The sequence below is a fragment of the Physella acuta genome, unplaced genomic scaffold, assembly GCF_028476545.2.
Source record: "Physella acuta isolate Inbredline_101_S28 unplaced genomic scaffold, ASM2847654v3 ptg000041l, whole genome shotgun sequence".
Lineage (NCBI taxonomy): Eukaryota > Metazoa > Mollusca > Gastropoda > Physidae > Physella > Physella acuta.
Genome location: NW_026731561.1, coordinates 138,978 through 158,445, shown reverse-complemented (window position 1 = coordinate 158,445; position 19,468 = coordinate 138,978). Strand labels below are relative to the sequence as shown.

Below are 19,468 nucleotides of genomic sequence, written 5' to 3'. Positions count from 1 at the left end.
TTTGTAAGGTCACTGTGGTGGGGGTAGTAAGGTCACTGTGGTGGGGGTTGCAAGGTCACTGTGATGAGGGTTGCAAGGTCACTGTGGTGGGGGTAGTAAGGTCACTGTGGTGGGGGTAGTAAGGTCACTGTGGTGGGGGTTGTAAGGTCACTGTGGTGGGGTTGTAAGGTCACTGTGGTGGGGGTTGTAAGGTCACTGTGGTGGGGTTGTAAGGTCACTGTGGTGGGGTTGTGAGGTCACTGTGGTGGGGGGTAAGGTCACTGTGGTAGGGGTTGTAAGGTCACTGGTGGGGGTTGCAAGGTCACTGTGTTGGGGGTTGTAACGTCACTTGGGTGGGGATTGTAATGTCACTGATATGGGGGTTGTAAGGTCACTGGTGGGGGTTGTAAGGTCACTGGTGGGGGTTGTAAGGTCACTGTGGTGGGGATTGTAAGGTCACTGGTGGGGGTTGTAAGGTCACTGGTGGGGGTTGTAAGGTCACTGTGGTGTGGGTTGTAAGGTCACTGTGGTGGGGGTAGTGAAGTCACTGGGGTAGGAACACTCAAGTAGTGGTGGTGCTGAGTAAAGATTTTGTTTCCTCTATTTATTTATTTATTAGGTCCGAAAAAAAGGGTACCACTGGCTTATTAATGGCCTTAGTAGACCCCTGCTGCCACCTCCCCCACCCCACCCGACACATGGTCGTTAGCATGTGTAAAATGTTCCTGTATTGAATGGAGGTGTTGATGGTTAACTCACATACCTACATTATCAGTTGTACGATAATTATTCGAGCACCTGCCTGCCCATCAGCAAACAGCCAGCTGAGAGCCTCACTCCAGTGATAGACCACGAGGGGAGTTAAACTCTTCTCGCTAAGTTCGTCAGCTGGCATAAAATTACGTTGTCACTAAGTGTACAAAATATTCTGTAAAAAGTCAAACCGGTGCAGCGATAGCCTTCTCGTATGCGTGATTGTTGATTTGAAATCGAGGAATGGGAATAATTCTTTTGATTCTGTAATTTTGTGACCGAGGATAGAAAGCAGAGTTTTTGAGGTACCTCTGTTGGCCTACACCATCTTTAAATAGCCTGGACACTAGGAGGACTTTTCACAGGGTAAGGAAATCAGTTGTACCTCACAATGAGACTTGGATATCCTATATATATATATATATATATATATATATATATATATATATATATATATATATATATATATATATATATATGCTTCGGTCTCTTAAGAGGATTTTATAAATCCATTATCAATCGTGTATTTTTAGACGCGTGTCCTTTTCTGAAACTGAGTTATTTGATGTAAATAGATTAGGCGCTATATTTCTAGAATCTTAGTTGTTGGGGTGTGGGTTCGTCCACACTACCGACCAGACGTTCCATGCGAGTTATTTGAAAGCTTGAGTGTACGCTAGAGGCGTAGCGCGACCCTTCCCGGCGCCCGGGGACAAACTTTTCGATTTGCACCCCCCCCCCCTCAAGATTTCGATTTGCACCCCCCCCCCCTCAACAAGATTTTGATTTGCTCCCCCCTTCACACTTTCGATTTCCACCCACCTCAACCTTTCAATTTATTTTTCCGACCCATTTTGGCGCCCCCCTAAGGTCGGCGCCCGGGGACATATGTCCCCCCCCCCCCGCCACCCCCCGCCCCACTCGCTACGCTACTGGTGTACGCTAATCATCTTCTGTAATAGTGAGGTATAGCACACCTCGACGACCGCCCAAGGATGAAGCGAGGCGCTCTCGGGAGCTACCGGTTACACTACCGCGACGGGACCGCCAGGTATGCATTTTTAAGCATCGAATTTTGTGTATCACTGTGATCCTATGGTAGGTTGTCTTTAAAACGAATGTAGGCGCAGGTCATCCGACGATTATAGTAGCCCACCGTATCAACAGTGTATCGAACTCTTTAAAACGAACGAAGGCGCCATAGTGCTAATGGGAATCCCGGGGTGCCAAAACCGCACTATGCCGGGGCATTTAATTGTTTATTAACTTTCCAAAGTTACATGTTATATAAAGTTATATATATATATATATATATATATATATATATATATATATATATATATATATATATATATATATATATATATATATATATATATATATATGAATGTGGTTTTGACAGAAGCGTTTATAATTATTATCTCTGGCTTACCCTTCTCGTGCATTGCTGCGACCTCAGAAGAGAAGAGATTCAAAGACATTTGTTATGATTCAATTGTTACCAATAATGCATTCTGAAACTCGTGACGTAATTTTTTATTTCACACATATCGCTGTAATAATAGATGCATGTCACATAAGGACAAAAAACTCGAACCTTCAGTGTACGTGAATCACCCTCCGCAAGGGTAAGGTAGAATTGTATTTAAAAGTTGCTTCTTTCATCAATTCAAACGAGGCATATACGCGATTTTTATTCCATTCTATAGATCTAAATACGAGGCTCTTAACCCCCCCCCCCCCCCTCCCTTGCTACGCATTGGACAATAGAAATAGAATAACTATTTGTGTAGGACTAACTAGATTAGACATAGAATCTATAAGATCTAGATCAGAGGTTCTTAATCTTTTTGACAGTATCGAGCCCCACCAACCAGAGTTTCTTCCAGGCATCTCTTCGGCGAAGCCCCCCCGAAAAATTTTTACCGCCCCCCCGAACGAAATGAAATTTATATAGTTTATATAGAAAATATATATTTTTAACAGTGTCCGCCCCCCCGAAGAAAGTTTACCGCCCCCCCCCCCCCCCGAAGATTTCAAGTGCCCCCCCGGAGAAAAAAGTCTGGAAGAAACACTGCCACCAACTTCATCCACCGAACCCTCCTTAATAAAAATAAAATATGATTTTTCTTTTCAAATTCAAAACATAAGTATGTATTTTACTGGTGCAGAGAATGAACCGCGCTAAACCATTCAAATATGATTTTCACTCAAAAACATAAACATTATAAAGAATATTTAAATAAAGCAAAACAGTGTGATTTGCGCTGTTGCCTATCAAAAATGCGCGGATTTACCTTGAATTCAGCGAGCGTTGTGTTCTGGCATTTTCTATCTCCGTGCAGTTTAGGCAGTGTTTCTTTCAGACTTTTTTCTCCAGGGGGGGGGGGGGTACTGGTAAAAGTATATGTTTTCTATATAAATTGCATTTCATTCGGGGGGGGGGGGGGGCTGGAAGAGATGCCTGTAAGATACACTGAGCTTAAGGAAGTATTCTCTTAGTTCTGACGGTGCTAGGTTAGAATTTCTCAAATACGCATTGCAAATCATTTAGCTAGGCCGCTGACTTACACACAGTTCCGCGATAAATGACCATCACGAAAGTTACAAGTCGAATGTTGTCCACGGTATAGAAATAAAAAGTATGTTCCTCAAAGCACGCATATACGCGATCAACGTGCGCCTGTATACTCAATATAGGCAGTGGCGTAGCGAGGTCGGGTGTCACCTAATGCACTTAATGGTGTCACCCCCCAGAGGCGTAGCAACCCTTACCTGAGACAAACTTTCAAATTTTCGATTTGCACCCCCCCCCCAACTTTCGATTTGCACCCCCCCCCCCTCAAACTTTCGATTTGCACCCTCCCCTCAAGTTTTTCTCTAAATATTTTGCTATTTTTTGCCTTGGTGTCACCCCCCCTAATTGGTGTCACCAGGTGTGGTCCGCACCCCCCCCCTTCTCGCTACGCCTCTGAGTATAGGTGACGTTGACACAATTCGTGGCGTATGTGTGTCATGTTCTATTGTCCACACTGACATAAATCGATGTGTCTTGACGTCCGCCAACTCCCGAGACTGATTCACCGAATCCCTGGAAAAACTGGGTTTCTTTCGAACCCACCCAGACTAAAATCGCTGATCTATATCTACTAAACTAACAGGGATTCCAAAGTTAAGGGGGAAAATCTTAATTTAAAGTACAACATACAATTTCATTGTTAGTTCCCTTAGCTAAAAATACAACCGCTTCTAATTTAGAGTGTTTTAGGCCTAGTATTAAAATAACAAAAAAAAAAACCAAAATTGCCAAACTTTAATTTAAAAATAATTTCGAATTTTAAAAATAAGTTAACTTTTTAAAAAATTAAGCATATATAAAGCGAGCAGCAGTCATTTGCCTGTTCAGTTTTTAGATGACCTTTGAATTGTCAACAATGGCTACCCTTATTGGTTGCACTCGTACGATCTTACGATGTCACGGTGTTTTTCAGCACACATTGGCCTTACGAAGCGCACGCCAATCAACAATGGCGAGCGTCGAGCTTACTCTTGATGTTAAACGTCGAATTGAAGAAGTTAGACAACGAGCACTGCTAGGGGGTGGAGAACAACGTATACAAGTACAACATAAAAAGGTAGGCTTCAACTTCATTGCTATCTTTTGCACTTACTGCATTATTAGGTCATGGTAGTTGTGTTACGGTTTGCATTAGGCCTACGGTCGGCCGGTCGGCTAATGATAGCGGTATCAATATTCTTGTGTGAGTTCCGGTACTGGGGTGGGGTTGGCCTTGAATAGATCTAGAGTAGATCTAGATAGATAGATCTGGCTGATATTGACCCTTGTTTAGATCTAGATCTAGATCTAGATCTATACTCTATCTATCTATACTCTAGTTGTTTTTTTTTATGGTTAATAAAAATAAAAATAAAAACGCTAAAGAATAGTTCAGTAAACTACAGTAAAACAATACAGTTGGCTGGCTAGGCCTTTATTAATAATTTTTATAATTTAGGCCTAACTAGAATCAGAATCTATATCTAGATCTAGTAGATCTAGAATCTAGATCTAGATTCTAGACTAGATCTAGTAGTCTAGTCTAAAATAGTCTAATAATTTTTTTATAAAAATAAAAATGCATAGGCCCTAGATCTAGATTTAGATCTAGATCTACTCTAAATTGAGCAGATCTATAGCCTACTATAATAGTGACTAAGTGAGTCTATTAGGTAATCTAAATTCATTTGTTCCAAAAAATGTTAAAATATTAATAAAGATTTAGCCTTAGGGCCTAAATAAAGAAAGAGACTAGATAATAAGTAGATATTATTATCTGATCAGAGATCTAGAATCTAGATCTATAAAATATGTCTAGATCTAGCCTACTATATGTACCGAATATGATCTTCCAGATCTACACTACTATACTATAGAACAGGGGTCTCCAAACTACGGCCCGCGGGCCGCACGCAGCCCGCGAGGTCCTCTCATCCGGCCCGCGGAGATCTTTTTGTCCACGGAAAAAATGTTTGTTGGTGATGGCTGAGGAACTTTGCTAAGAAAAATCACATGTCTGGAAGAAACTGGCCCCCGAACTGAAATCTGATAGTTAATGTGGCCCTCGGACTGAAAAGTTTGGAGACCCCTGCTATAGAATCACTGGGACTAATGTCCCAGTGATTCATTTAGTGACATTTTCATTTAGGCCTAGGCCTAATTATTTTAATATAGGCCTAATTAGTAGGCCTATTGGGCCTATTCCTATTTAATATTTATTTAATCAATTTAGCCTAATGCCATTTTATTATTACCTAAAATAAAATATAAATAAAATATGCCTAGACCCCTTTAAAAAAATCTAATAATATAGGTAGGCCTATATATATAGGCTAACATAGTTACTATTATTTAGGCCTAAGCCTAAATCTATAATCCATAAGCCTATACATACTTAACTATAGATCTAGAAATCTTGATCTAAGTTAAGCCTAATTAATAGAATTTTTTAAAAAAAGTGTTACATTACTGTAATTACTAGTGGTTAATTAAATAGGCCTAAATAAAATGATCGTCAATGATTAGGTCTATCTATATAGGTCCTATATATTAGTGAGGCTCACTAACTTGAAAGCGTCCTTGGTTGCTAACCAGAACATGGCGTAAGGATCGGACCATGACTTACGGCGACTTTTTCTACTTAGTTCCAGAGACCTCCTTGGAATTACTTTTAAAAATGTTTACCACGAGCAAAATGGCAGGTTTTCACGTTATAAAAACATGCTATAGGTGGCAAGTCGAAATATGCCAGAAAAGCATTTTCAAAAATTGCTTTGGAGAATGTAGGCTAAATTTAAAGTCGGTGTCATTCAAAATAATATAACTTTTTAAATATAGATCTCCATATCACAAAATTGATTTCCATAGTAAAGCATTATTAGTTTTATCATTCTATGAAAAAATAAATCAAATATCTTCAACCCTTTTTTTAATAAGAGTGACCAGAAAATGACAACCAAATTTTTTATACATTTTTTGACCACGTGACCACTATTTGAATGGATACGTTTACCTGGTATGGTCTGTTGATGCTCTTTTGTACAATAAAAATGTTATAAAATTAAAGAAATAAAAGAATTCAAAAAATCACTTCTTTTTATTTCTATCTTGTCTTTTTTAAAATTCTTTTCTGATGACATTCTCTATTTCACGCTCATTTAAAAAGTTGAATCTTTCAGCTTTTAAGCAGGTTGTCATGGATGGATCCCTCATACCATAGCTGTGAGTGACCAAAAAATTTAAAATTCAATAATTTAGTCTAAAACTCGCAACAACTCCCAAAATTAGTGCCTAGTGGATAAAGTATGGACGTTTTTTATTCAGTTGTCATGTTTAAGTTGAAAATTGAGTAGATTTCAAATTTAGTAAGAAAAACTACTATATATAACATTGAACTTTTTTTTACATTAGTAGTAGGTTCATTGTCAATAATCAATATAATTATAAACCTCACCCAGGTCCAGAGATGTAAGTTATTACATCATACCTAATTGGTAGTTAACTAAATACCAAATACAAATATGACATGCTACATGTCAGTGTCAGCATCAACCCTATCCCTACCAGACTCCTAACCCTAATTTTTGACTGTGTAAATAAACCACAGATTACAATACTACTAAAAACCGAACACACATATTTTTGGGTGAGTATTGTCGAACATCTGTAATACCAATACTGTCAATTCTCCAAATTTAACTCTACTCAAGATTTTTAATTTGGCCTTTGTTTCTAAATCAATTGGGCAAGGAAAACTTTCAGCCTATTTATTGGGCCAAAAATTATTAAAAACATACCTACTACTTATTTATTTAGTTAACTTATGGATTAAAAATATTAAATAGGTATGTATAATATAGAGCCTATTGACCAAACATCTCAAGTTCTGTCAAAATTATCTAAAACCATTTTTTGGCATTATTTCAGTCTTTCCTGAACTTTCCACCCCATCCACTACTGCAATTATACTATTTAGAAACTGCTATTTCTTTTTAAAGTACTATTTTTTTTATAACTCACAAGCCACAGTGAAGTTTTTTAAAAGTTACTGATATTTAGAATGAAAATTCAACTATTGAAACACTTTAACAATTTGTCTACTAATTGTTGACATTTATTTTTATGACAGGGAAAGTTAACAGCAAGAGAAAGGATTCAACTTTTGGTTGATGATGATAGTTTTATTGAATATGACATGTTCCTTGAGCATAATTGTGCAGACTTTGGTATGGAAAAACAGAAAGTAAGTTGAAAGAGTTGGACTAGTTGGTATAAATCGTCAGACATTTTTATAACTAAATGCAGTTGTTATGATAAAAAGGTATTCCATTAAATATCTTCAAGCTATTTTAAAAATTTCAGGTTTATTTTTAAGATGCTTGTATTTCCTGCAAATAATAAAACTGAATTTTAAAATTCTGTGTACATTTTTTTCCCCAGTATCCTGGTGATAGTGTTGTAACTGGCAGGGGTCTAATCAATGGCAGAACTGTTTTTGTATTTAGTCAGGTAAAGTTACTGTTTTTTTTTTGTGCGGTGCCAATCTTGTTTGTATTGTGAAAGAAGCCATCAGACCTTAAGCAGAGGCATAGCAAGGGGATGGCGGGCGAAGCGCAGACTCTAGGTGGGCACAAAACTGGTTAGGAAAAAAAATATATTTAAAGGCTCATTCTTAGCAGCATTAGTAAATGATCCACAGTCGAGGTTAAGAAAATAGACTGCTTACTGGCTTTACGGACTTACTTGACTGTTTTCACGTCAAATCTGTGACACCGTAATAAAAAGAGAAAGTAGTAAGTAAAAGCACTCTGACCATTCCAAGTTGGGGGGAGGGGGGGGGTTTAAACAATACAAACGTGTTTGCATATTTGGGGGAGGGTGCAAAATTGATAGTTTGCCCCGGGTGCTGGAATGGGTCGCTACGTCTCTAACCTTGAGTAGAGGACATAGCTTTTATGTTTCTGTGGCCACAGCATATGACTGTGAATTATGTGGCTACTACAGAGCTTAACTTTCTATGAGACATCAGATTTGGCTGCAGTTGAGCATGCTACAACTTTAATATATCATTCATTACATTGCTTCGTTTGGCCTGTTAAGTCTTTTAAATCTATCATTAAAAAATTGCTGTTCTTTTTAGTGCTACTATTTATATCACTCAGAACTCCATACATTACTCAGGTTTGGAAAATAGCTTGTTTAAAAAAAACAAATTACCAGGATTGCAATATAAAAGATTTATGTGTGTGTGCATTTTAAACCAGACTGTTTATTATGCAGGACTTCACCGTTTTTGGAGGAAGTTTGTCTGGTGCACATGCTAAAAAAGTTTGCAAGGCAAGTATACCTTTTTGTTACTGGTGGAATTTTAATTGTTGACAAAATCTGGCTTATAGTTAGTTTAGAAACTTGTATTCTCTGATGACTATTAGTTGCTAGTAGGATAAAAATTGATGTTTTTGTGGTTCATTTTTTAGACCTCAGTAAGAGTGTTAAACTTTTTAAAAGCTTTTCTTTTAGTTCTACACATGAATGCTTGATATAATCAAGTGTATACTGTATCTGACACAGATAATGGATCAGGCAATGTTGGTTGGTGCTCCTGTTATTGGACTAAATGATTCAGGTGGTGCTAGAATTCAAGAAGGTGTTGAGTCTTTAGCAGGCTATGCAGATATATTTCAGGTAAGCTTTGAAATATTTAGTGACTATTAAATATAAACCAGGTTGGTATTTGATTGATTGTCACATCCTGTGAAACATTTCAACCATAAAAATTCTAAATGCTGGTTTGTTAGTATAAAAATCCCAATTTTGATACAATTATCTGAATTGAAACCTTAATCTTTCAGAGAAATGTAGAGTCTTCAGGTGTTATCCCTCAGATATCTATGATCATGGGACCTTGTGCAGGTATGTTGTGGCTGTTTAAATGACAGACATTTTTCACACATTTTAAGTGAAACAAAACAATTTTTCCTACATAAATCAACCAAGGTTATTACTAAAACATAATGTACTGGTTTAATTCTCCTGATTTAACTGACACAAAAACAACTTTTCCTACATAAATCAACAAAGGTTACTAAAACCTAATCTATTGGTTTAATTCTCCTGATTTAACTGACACAAAAACAACTTTTCCTACAATAATCAACCAAGGTTACTAAAAAATAATGTAATGGTTTAATTCTCTTGATTTAACTGACACAAAAACAACTTTTCCTACATAAATCAACCAAGGTTACTAAAACATAATGTATTGGTTTAATTCTCCTGATTTAACTGACACAAAAACAATTTTTCCTACATAAATCAACCAAGGTTACTAAAACATAATGTATTGGTTTAATTCTCCTGATTTAACTGACACAAAAACAATTTTTCCTACATAAATCAACCAAGGTTACTAAAACAATGTATTGGTTTAATTCTCCTGATTTAACTAAAGTTTTTATTATTTCAGGTGGAGCTGTATATTCACCTGCTCTCACAGATTTCACCTTTATGGTCAAGGTAAGAATTTTTTCTTTGACTAGCAATTCAATAACTCATTTTTAAAAACCAACAATAGTCAAAAAATAATTACTTTTTCTAGAATGACAGCAATTCAATGTCTCATATTTTTAAAAACCAACAATAGTCAAGAAAGAATTACTTTTTTTTAGAATGACTTTGTCTAAGAAATCTTTGATTAGAAAGGAAATGTGTAAAGCTTACTGTCAGTGTTATTTGTTTACAGGACTCTTCTTACCTCTTTATAACTGGGCCTGATGTTGTTAAGGTCAGTAATTCATTAACATTCATTTATAAATTTATGTTCTGTTTACTATCATGTAGTATAATCACACAGACTAACAATATTAATAGCTTACAATCATTCCTAAATAATCACTATTGCACAAATTTTCAATAACCACACAAAATAACATCTGATACATTTATTAGCAAATAAAACTGGTCAAATTTAGTTGTTAAAAAGGGAATGTCTCGTTTTCAAATACTTTGGAAATCCAGCACGTTTTATAGACTACAGGGGTGTGAGAAAATTATGTTGTTTTGTCAGTTGCTGTATTTGTATTTATAAAATTTCTGATGTGAGGATGATGCTATTCCCATAATTCAATTAGAAAACGAATTTTATTTGTACCAAATTATATTGTGACTTATGGGCGAGGGGTTCTTGAAATGTTGTATATATACAATGATGGATATGGGGTGGTAACATATTTTTCTTCATCTTACATAATGAGTTTTCCCTAAGAGATCAATCCACTACAATTTTATTCCAGCTAGAGTACAGCACTGCAAATAATTTCATTTGTTTTACTCATTAAACATCTTGGTTACAAAGAATTTATATAATTAACAGCTAAATCTGTCATTTTAAAGAATTCCTGCATTTCTTACTTTTCCAGTAACATAAACATTAGTAAGCATAATTTGTTGCTGGTACTTAATAATCTGATGGAGTAGCAAAATTTTGTATATCACATGTAGTCAACTATAGGAGAAATCCTTGTACTTTATTTCTGAGTGTTCTGGTAGAAATAGTTGTTAGGCTTGAGTGTTGTACCTTTGGTATTCAAGTATCGGTTAAATTACTATTAAATTATTTGGTAGCTTTATTTTGTCAATATCCTGTTTCAAGTATGCTGAAACCATTTGATTGCTAAATGAAGTTTTTGTTTACTGGCTTGTGTCAGCTGATCTTCATACTTGAGGATTGTTAGATCCTTGACCACCTGATCACACTGGACACTGGCAGGGTCACATGTCCTGTAGTGGTGCAGGATAGCCTGGTGTGTGGGGGCAGACAGTGTCCTCAAGTTTGTGCTGACCGCCTGACTGAGATGGTGTATCCCCACCTCCAGGGCAGCCTGAGACCTGACTAGCAGCTTTGACCTCTCTCTACTCAGCTGTTTGCTCCTGTACAAGTACTGGAAGTACGGGATCCAGCTGGACGACTCTGGGCTTTGGATGTCTTGGGAGAAGAAAGCACTCTGGAATGTGATGGCAGCCACCTGGTCAGTGCTAACCTGGTGGTCAGTTAAAATGTCTTGGACCAGTGTTTGCCATGTGCTGGCTGTCTGGGGTACCAGCATCTCATCAATGTCCATAAACAAGAGCCAGTCAAAGTGAGGCATCTGACTGTATAAGCAGTGCTGGATGGCAAGCAGTTGGCCATGGTTCCATAGAACCTGGTATAAAGACTGAGATAGGAATGACATGTTCCAGCCAACTAGAGTCAGAAAATGTGAATCATAGTGGGAGAGGAAAGCCCTCAAGTCCTCTGGTATGTTGTCAATGTAGAGAAATATTTGATCAGCTCCAAGTAGTGCGGCCAGTTCTAAGAAATGGATCAGTTTTTGTAAGGGAATGTTTCCATGAATTGGTGAGACACAAACTGCTATGTTTGTTTGCTTGCATGCAGTCACGTGACTCAGTTGCTGGTGTGACAAAGTCCCAGGTTGTTTATGTGGAGCTGTGAGGTTCAGCTGGGTGGGATATTTCTTGCTTGTGTCCAGGTTAACTAAATCTTTCCCACCACACTTCTTATGGGGTTGTAGTGCTTGAAGCTGAAACATGTGGTCGCTAGAGTTGTCCCCCCAGTACGTGGCTATGTGAATGTTGACCGGTGTCAGTCTGTTGGGTAGTGGACAGGAATAGATCCAGCCACCGTAATCCTTGCCGTGGTTCTCACACATCTCATAGGCTTGTGCTGGTGTTGACATGGTATCAGTGAACCTACACACCATCCTGACCGTGTGGTTCACCTGTTTTTGGAGCACCAGAATTCTGATGTACACCTGGGGACTTCTCCTGTCCAGGTAGACACCAAACACTGAGAGAAACGGTGTGAGGGGAAGAAAGTTGACCTTGAGACTGCTGGTGACACGCTCTCTGTCCGCCTGCTCTAGATGTGATCTTGTCTCGTGTTTGTCTGTAGGTGTGGTCACGGTCTGCTGGTTTCTTGTGGCCAGCTCTTGCTCTGCTGGTGTTTGGAGCAGGAAATGGACAAAACTTGTGTAACAGATGAAAGACAAGCAGACAAGGGAGACGATTCTGGATAGTCTCTTCAAATACAATTTAGTGCTCATTTTTGTCACTATTGATACTTCGTTGACCTAATTGTGGTCTTCAGTTGACTTCATGTTAATGTGTACTGGCACTTTGATAACTCGTGTTGTTAGTTGCCTATGTTGTTTTGTGATTATATGACCTGAAATAAAGGATGCTTTTTATTATAGCAAGTACAGCTAAAAAATGTGTGACATGTAAATATTCTATATACACTTTATATGTAAAGTGAACATAACATATTTTGCTGGAGAAATATTATTTAAAGGAGAGAAAGTTATAACAGCTCACTCAAGTTTGGCCTATTTGACCTACACATTTAAAATAAATTGTGCGAATAGTTTTTCTATATAAAATACGAAATCAAAATTAATAATTGCCTGAATGATTTTTCTATGCAAGAAAAAAACAAATATACAAAAGTATTTTCTTCAGCAAAGTTCATCTTAAATGTGTAAAGGAAGGCTGAGACTTACTTTTCGATGGAGGGTTTGTTTCGCTACTAAAGCAAGCGGAGCATTAAGCCAACCATTTGGTGGCTACGTTTATTTCTTCCATGACACAAACAAATGGGGTAAACCAACTGTTAGATTTCCATCACAACGTGAAGGTGGCAAGACCAACTGGCAAAAAAATCCCGTAGAGTTCCACAAAACATTTGACCCCGTTCTCGCCCCGGCAAAATACGTACTGACCCGGAGAACTTAAGATCCGTCTGACCTCTTATCTACCACCTCCTCTTCCCCCCCCCCCCTCCTCTTCCCCCCCCCCCCCCCTCGGCAGGCTACTCCCCAGCTTCTTTATGTTGTCTGGCTGGGGGAACCTTATTTGACATCAGTCAGGCATCGCTCGGGTAAAAAAACAACTCTACAGATGGCATTTAATTTCACATCAAAACACGAGAGGATAAAATATGGTAAAGGGGATGGGGTGGGGGAGGTGTGGTAGATGGAGGGAAAGTGGACTTAGTTTTTGATAAAAATAAGATAGGTGGACTTGCGTAGAAGAAAAAACAGGGTGCTGTAACTGATAAATTTGGGTGTGGTCACAGGACTATTTGTTGTTCAAGTCTTACTGAGGCTAATGCCCTATCAGTGCTAGCGCTATGATAAATGATTGGGTACAGGTAGCAAATGTTTTAGCCGTTGGATCGAAATTTAACGTGGTTTTGGTGCAGTGGAGCAAAACAAAGAGGTCGTGATGAGTAATACAGGTGGTAAATCCAGGCTAGGTACGATTGGTTACGTAACATTGTGGTAACCAAGGGAGTTTTTTTTTCTTAAGAAGGCAAGGGGAGATTATAAAAGATCCGTCTGTTCTGGTATGTAAAAGCTTAAGTATATTTTGATGTAGTTACAGTTTTTTTTTTCAAATAATCTTTGTCCTTTTATTTCCACATAAAGCGAAACATGCACTCTCGGTCTTTGTATCACTATACAAACATCTTGTTATAGTACGGGATTATGATATTAAAATGTTTTAAACGCGGATTTACTTAATGAGAACACATCTCCCTAGAAATGTTGGTTACTTTACTGCGGTGTGATAGTACGGGATTATGATATTAAAATGTTTTAAACGCGGATTTACTTAACTGAGAACGCACATCTACCTAGAAATGTTCGCTACTTTACTGCGGTGTAAACATTGACCGTGGATGAAAAACCACAATAGTACAAACTGGCTAAAGCAATTGGCTAATTGGTTACGTGCGGCGATACGTTAATCAACACTATCTTACGCCAGTCCTTGAAACGGATACACATTTACAAGCGATGTTTTATATATTCGTATATCATATATAAAAGTAAATTTCCCTTTTTCGAACTTGAGGGTCCTTGTGGCAAGTGAAGTAGTGTCACCTCTTTCTGTCACTTCCGCATATGAAGGGATAGTGTGATCAGCCCTATGCCCAGCCGCCTTTACTTTCCTTCTCTTTCTGGTAGTAACGAAAAAAGATGGTCGTGCTATGATACATTAATAAAGAAAACAAAATTAAAAAAAAAAAACTCACAGCCATCTAGGCTGGATTTAATTAGTGTGGGAATATCCGCTTTTATAATTAGAACAGGATAGCTCTGGTTAATATCACGTTCTCGAGATTTTCATGCAGGATTTAAGTACACCCGTATTTTAAAATTACAAACCCAGTTATTGTTTAGCTAAGGAACGTTGATTACGTTTAACTAAGCTCGACTAAAACTGAAATAAGATGGCGACCATTGCCCTACCATAGCGGCGTGCCATGTAAAGGCTCATGTACATTAAATCAAACTGTATAAAATGTACTCACCTCTGACCGATGAATCTACCTGCGCCTATGCTCACCTGTGCCTGTTGTGCTCGCTAGCAGTTGGCGGCACTGCCAGTGATCTTTTGTGGCTTTGCTCGCAGTAGGCCCAGTGGGTCCCGGCTTGTTAAGGCGCCTGTCTCAGTTGTCAGGTTGGGAGGTTGACTCTTCCGTTATTTGCTGGTGCGTGGCACGTTTTAAATTAACTTACATTCTTTTTGTACAACTCTTCCTATAGTCATCTGTTTTAAAAACAGTGTAATTTGAAAGTTTAAAAAATATATTTCTTTTAATGTAGTTTTGATGATTTCTCAGTAATAAATGTAGGCCTTATGTTTAAAAGCTATTTTCTAGATCACGTTTAAGTACAAAAATAATCAAGTTGATTCAGCTCTGCGTGTCTCACCTGAGTTTGAGAATCACGGTAGACGATTGGGCCCGTATCGCGACTTCTAAAAAGCCAAGATTGATTAACTTTAGTCTGTACCAGTAGCGAGTTGATGAAAAATCGTCCCAGGGGTTATTTCCCTTGGCTTACTGCACGTGCGAACGTCTTGCTATCAGATAGCTCAAACCTCCGAGTGGCAATAACAAGGGGAGATAAGTTGGGTTGAATTTTTTTTTTTTTTTTACATCTTTTGATAAGGATGTTGGCTGAAAGGTTTATTTATGTAGTCATTCCCCGATAACGGCCCCTGATAAGCGGCCGACTCACGAAGTATGACCACGTGATGTTAACAGCACACCTCAGCACTACGTAGGAATATAGCGGTAACCCCTTCAACAGAGTTTGGTTTTACCGTTTGCTTGTTGAAAATACCAGAGAGGAAGGTGAATAGAATGACCGTAGATGTCATCGATGCCTTGTTAACCTTTCAACAGTGTTCATGAATTGGGGGGCTTGGTTAGATACATAGTACCAGTTTAATTGCACATTCTCTTTATACAAGGGTAGGGGGTGAAAAGGGAAAAAAGTGAAGCATAATTATCCTTAAAGTAAAAAAAAAGTTCGCTATAAAAGTTATCAGATTCATTTTTTTTTTAAACATGCTGTAGCACACACACTCAACTCACACACTCCACACACATATTCAACCTTCAGAAATACTCTGCACAGCTACCATGTTTTTCTCTCCTCTTTCAGGAACATTTGATGTCTTTGAAATTTAAAAAAAATTGAGTTATACTAAGAGCAAAGATAGTTTTAAAGATGAAAGTAATTTGTAGGATTTTTGCCTTTGATATTTTTTATGGTATCTTTAACAGTTATACTAGATTCAAAGCTTTTTGCTTTAATAATTTTATATTTATATAAGTTGCAGTAATTGATAATAATTAGTTTTCTCATCTGTGAATCTTAGTCAGTGACCAATGAAGATGTGACACAAGAAGAGTTGGGTGGAGCTAAAACACATACAACAATTTCAGGTATGGCCAACATCTTTTTGACCATATCCTTTCACACACGTCTACACTATACTACTATGTAGTTCCATTCTCTCTGAAATTCCATTATTTTAAGGAGTCACCCATAAACCATGTCACAATAAAGTTAGCTGTATGAGTAAATTAGTGTAACTGTTCATAATAATAACTGCTCCTGTTGCAGGTGTTGCACACAGAGCATTTGAAAATGATGTAGATGCTTTGATGAATCTGAGAGAATTTTTCAACTACCTACCTCTAAATAACCAGGATCAGGCACCAATACGAGAGTGTGATGACCCATGGTAGGTACTGCTAACACTAGCAATAGGATGACATAGTTTATTACTTGACTCAGTGTGTTGTAAATTGTTAAAATATGACATCTTACTACTGTTGATGCAGGGACAGAGTTGTGCCAGGTTTGGATACAGTTGTGCCCCTTGAATCTACAGCAGCCTATGATATGCATGATGTCATCACAGGCGTAAGTTCACATTTTACTAATACTTTGGGCACTTTGTCCACGTTTTCCCACATTGAGTTGCATTAGCTGACTATAGAGCTACTGAAATCATCCGATGTGAAAACTACAGAGATGTGTTTTTCACTCAATCAACTGTAAAGCAGAAAACATACTAGATCTAAATTTAGTTCTAGAAAATGTAAACTAGAAATCTAAACATATTTGAACATTTTGTATAAAGACTTTAGTGTATTCAGTTTGATATATGTATCTTATTACATTGGCTGTTATTAAAATATGTATCTTACAAACAGGTTATTGATGAACAAGAATTTTTTGAGATTATGCCCACATATGCTAAAAATATTATAGTTGGATTTGCACGTATGAATGGTCGTACTGTAGGCATTGTGGGTAATCAACCAAAAGTAGCAGCTGGTGAGTGTTTATGTGTTGCACATTTATTTTATCCACACAAAGTACTTGATATAAGTGATAAACAAACTTACTATCTTTGTCAAAAAATAATTCTGTTCTAATGGCACTAGTTTCATTGTATAGTATTTTGTCTGTGTATTTTATATTACCTGGTGACAATTAAAATGAATTGATGATTACAGATTATTTTTAAGTATTGGCTACTAAATAATGTAGCATATATACTGGTTATAGAAAATCCTAGGATATTAACAATTCTCATATAGCAAATAGATTTGTTATAGTTGAGTTTTGTGGTGCAAGATTTCATGAGAGGATCCCAATGCCAGCTTTAATTTACTTTAAATGTTTTGATGTAACAATTCCCAGGTTGCCTGGACATCAATGCATCAGTTAAAGCTGCGAGATTTGTCAGGTTTTGTGATGCCTTCAACATCCCCATCATCACATTTGTTGATGTTCCAGGCTTTCTACCAGGTCAGTTTCAATTTGGACTCAAAACTTAACTTCTGAAAACATTTTTGTCTATTGTTTAAAATTAATGTGTATGAAATATCTAAACACTGTAGGTACGACTCAGGAGTATGGTGGAATCATTCGACATGGAGCTAAACTCTTGTATGCATTTGCAGAAGCCACAGTGCCTAAAATAACAATCATCACAAGAAAGGTACTTTTTATCTGTCTGGGTCTTGTGTGCATGGTGTTTTTTTTTAACATTTTAGATTTTCTTTTATTAGTTACGAATTAAACTTAGTATGATTACCTAGTTGTCCTACACATTAGCTGTTCTTCAGTGAACAACAAAACTGTATCCAACATTTGCCAGTACAAATATGTTAAATCTAAAGCCAGCTGTTAATAACGAATGATTTTACTTTCCAGGCCTATGGTGGAGCATACGATGTCATGAGCTCCAAACATCTAAAAGGGGACATAAACTATGCCTGGCCCACAGCTGAAGTTGCTGTAATGGGTGCAAAGGTTGGTTCATGCTTAACTCTAGCTTTACAACATCTACTTTCTAGTACTGCATTGGATAAGTAGGTTGACCACAGGCTTTCTCAGCTGTTGGCTGCTAGGTCAGATAACCACCAGTCACTGCGCTGAAATAACTTAGGAAAAACTGTGAATGGGTGGGGAGAGATTGTGCTGAGACTGTGGGGCTAATTTAGACAGATTGTATATATTATTGACTGAAAATTGATCAGTTTTCTTAAAAACATTTATCTTTTTTTACTAATAGTTAATCAGTTTTTGTCTGATGTTTGCTCAGTCTGATGATGAGTGATCTATTTTAGGGTGCAGTTTCCATCATATTTCGAGGCAGCAAAAACCAAAAAGACAATGAAGATGAATATATAGAAAAGTTTGCCAATCCATTTCCTGCTGCTATAAGAGGTATGTCATTTGTAACTTCCATTTGATAGCAGCTATTTAATTCACTGTATCCTACACCCAGGCTTTGGTAATGTTGCTTTTTGTTTGTAACACCCAGGGTTTGCTGATGATATAATTTTGTTTGCTTCACCAGGGTTTGTTGATGATATAATTGTTTTGTTTGTTTCACTGGGGTTTGTGGATGACATAATTTTGCTTGTTTCACCAGGGTTTGTCGATGACATAATTTTTTGTTTGTTTCACCAGGGTTTGTGGATGACATAATTGAGCCCCGTACAACCAGAATGAGAATCAACAGAGACCTGGATATGTTGTCCAGCAAAACCCGGTCTAACCCATGGAAAAAACATGCCAACATTCCATTGTAATAAAAGTTTGGATTAGCTGTTAGATCTGACGAGTGTCAAATTCTACTGTATTGAGCTGGCTTCATGTAGTTGTAGGGTAACCTGCCTGCCCCCACCCCGTGGTGTGTGATGCCAGTACCACCCAACAGACAGGCTTTACTGTAAATACATTGTTACTATGTATGAATGCTATACAATGTGCTGTGATTCTAAAGATTTTTTTATTCATTTAATTTGTGAGCCAGACGTTTTACTCACATTATGAGGGTCTGAAGTTTTGAAATATGTTTTATGTGGTCAAGATTGATGCTTAAATATTGTACTCAAATTTTAAGCAGGTGAACTTCTCTAACCAGATATTAGTTTACATTTATTTGTAAAGGTTTTGTTTGTGTGACAGTTTCTATACATGCTCAATGTTATTATATGTATTGTTGCAATAAAATTGTGTATCTATTCAATCTATTTTTTTGTTGTGGTTCCCTACTTTTTCAATGAATACATCTATAGAATGGAGCAATCTTTACATGTTGATAGTATGTCTCTATGGGATGTGGGCCAGAGCTCATGGCTGATAACTCCAAAAGTTTTTCCTTTAGAACCCCTGGCAGATAGGGTTTGTTTAGCTGAGGACAACAACCCATCTAGAGGAGAAAACACCAAGTAGTGTATGGCTTACATTTATAGAATTAGCTGATTGAGATATTTGTTGAACAGAGGTTAATCAGCCA

General features: G+C 37.4%; 1 protein-coding gene across 1 annotated transcript; it reads left to right on the top strand.

Moving 5' to 3' along the window:
• The first annotated feature begins 4,128 nt into the window (after positions 1 to 4,128).
• On the top strand, positions 4,129 to 19,200 carry LOC131944024 (propionyl-CoA carboxylase beta chain, mitochondrial). The gene is made up of 17 exons (XM_059304469.1): positions 4,129 to 4,367; positions 7,419 to 7,532; positions 7,730 to 7,798; positions 8,570 to 8,626; positions 8,861 to 8,974; positions 9,142 to 9,202; positions 9,756 to 9,805; positions 10,032 to 10,073; positions 16,022 to 16,088; positions 16,270 to 16,390; positions 16,491 to 16,572; positions 16,866 to 16,989; positions 17,359 to 17,466; positions 17,559 to 17,659; positions 17,875 to 17,973; positions 18,291 to 18,390; positions 18,637 to 19,200. Exons 1-17 carry the CDS (start codon positions 4,146 to 4,148, stop codon positions 18,756 to 18,758), a joined length of 1,653 nt encoding a protein of 550 aa, XP_059160452.1. The 5' UTR covers positions 4,129 to 4,145; the 3' UTR covers positions 18,759 to 19,200.
• Positions 19,201 to 19,468: the final 268 nt, after the last annotated feature.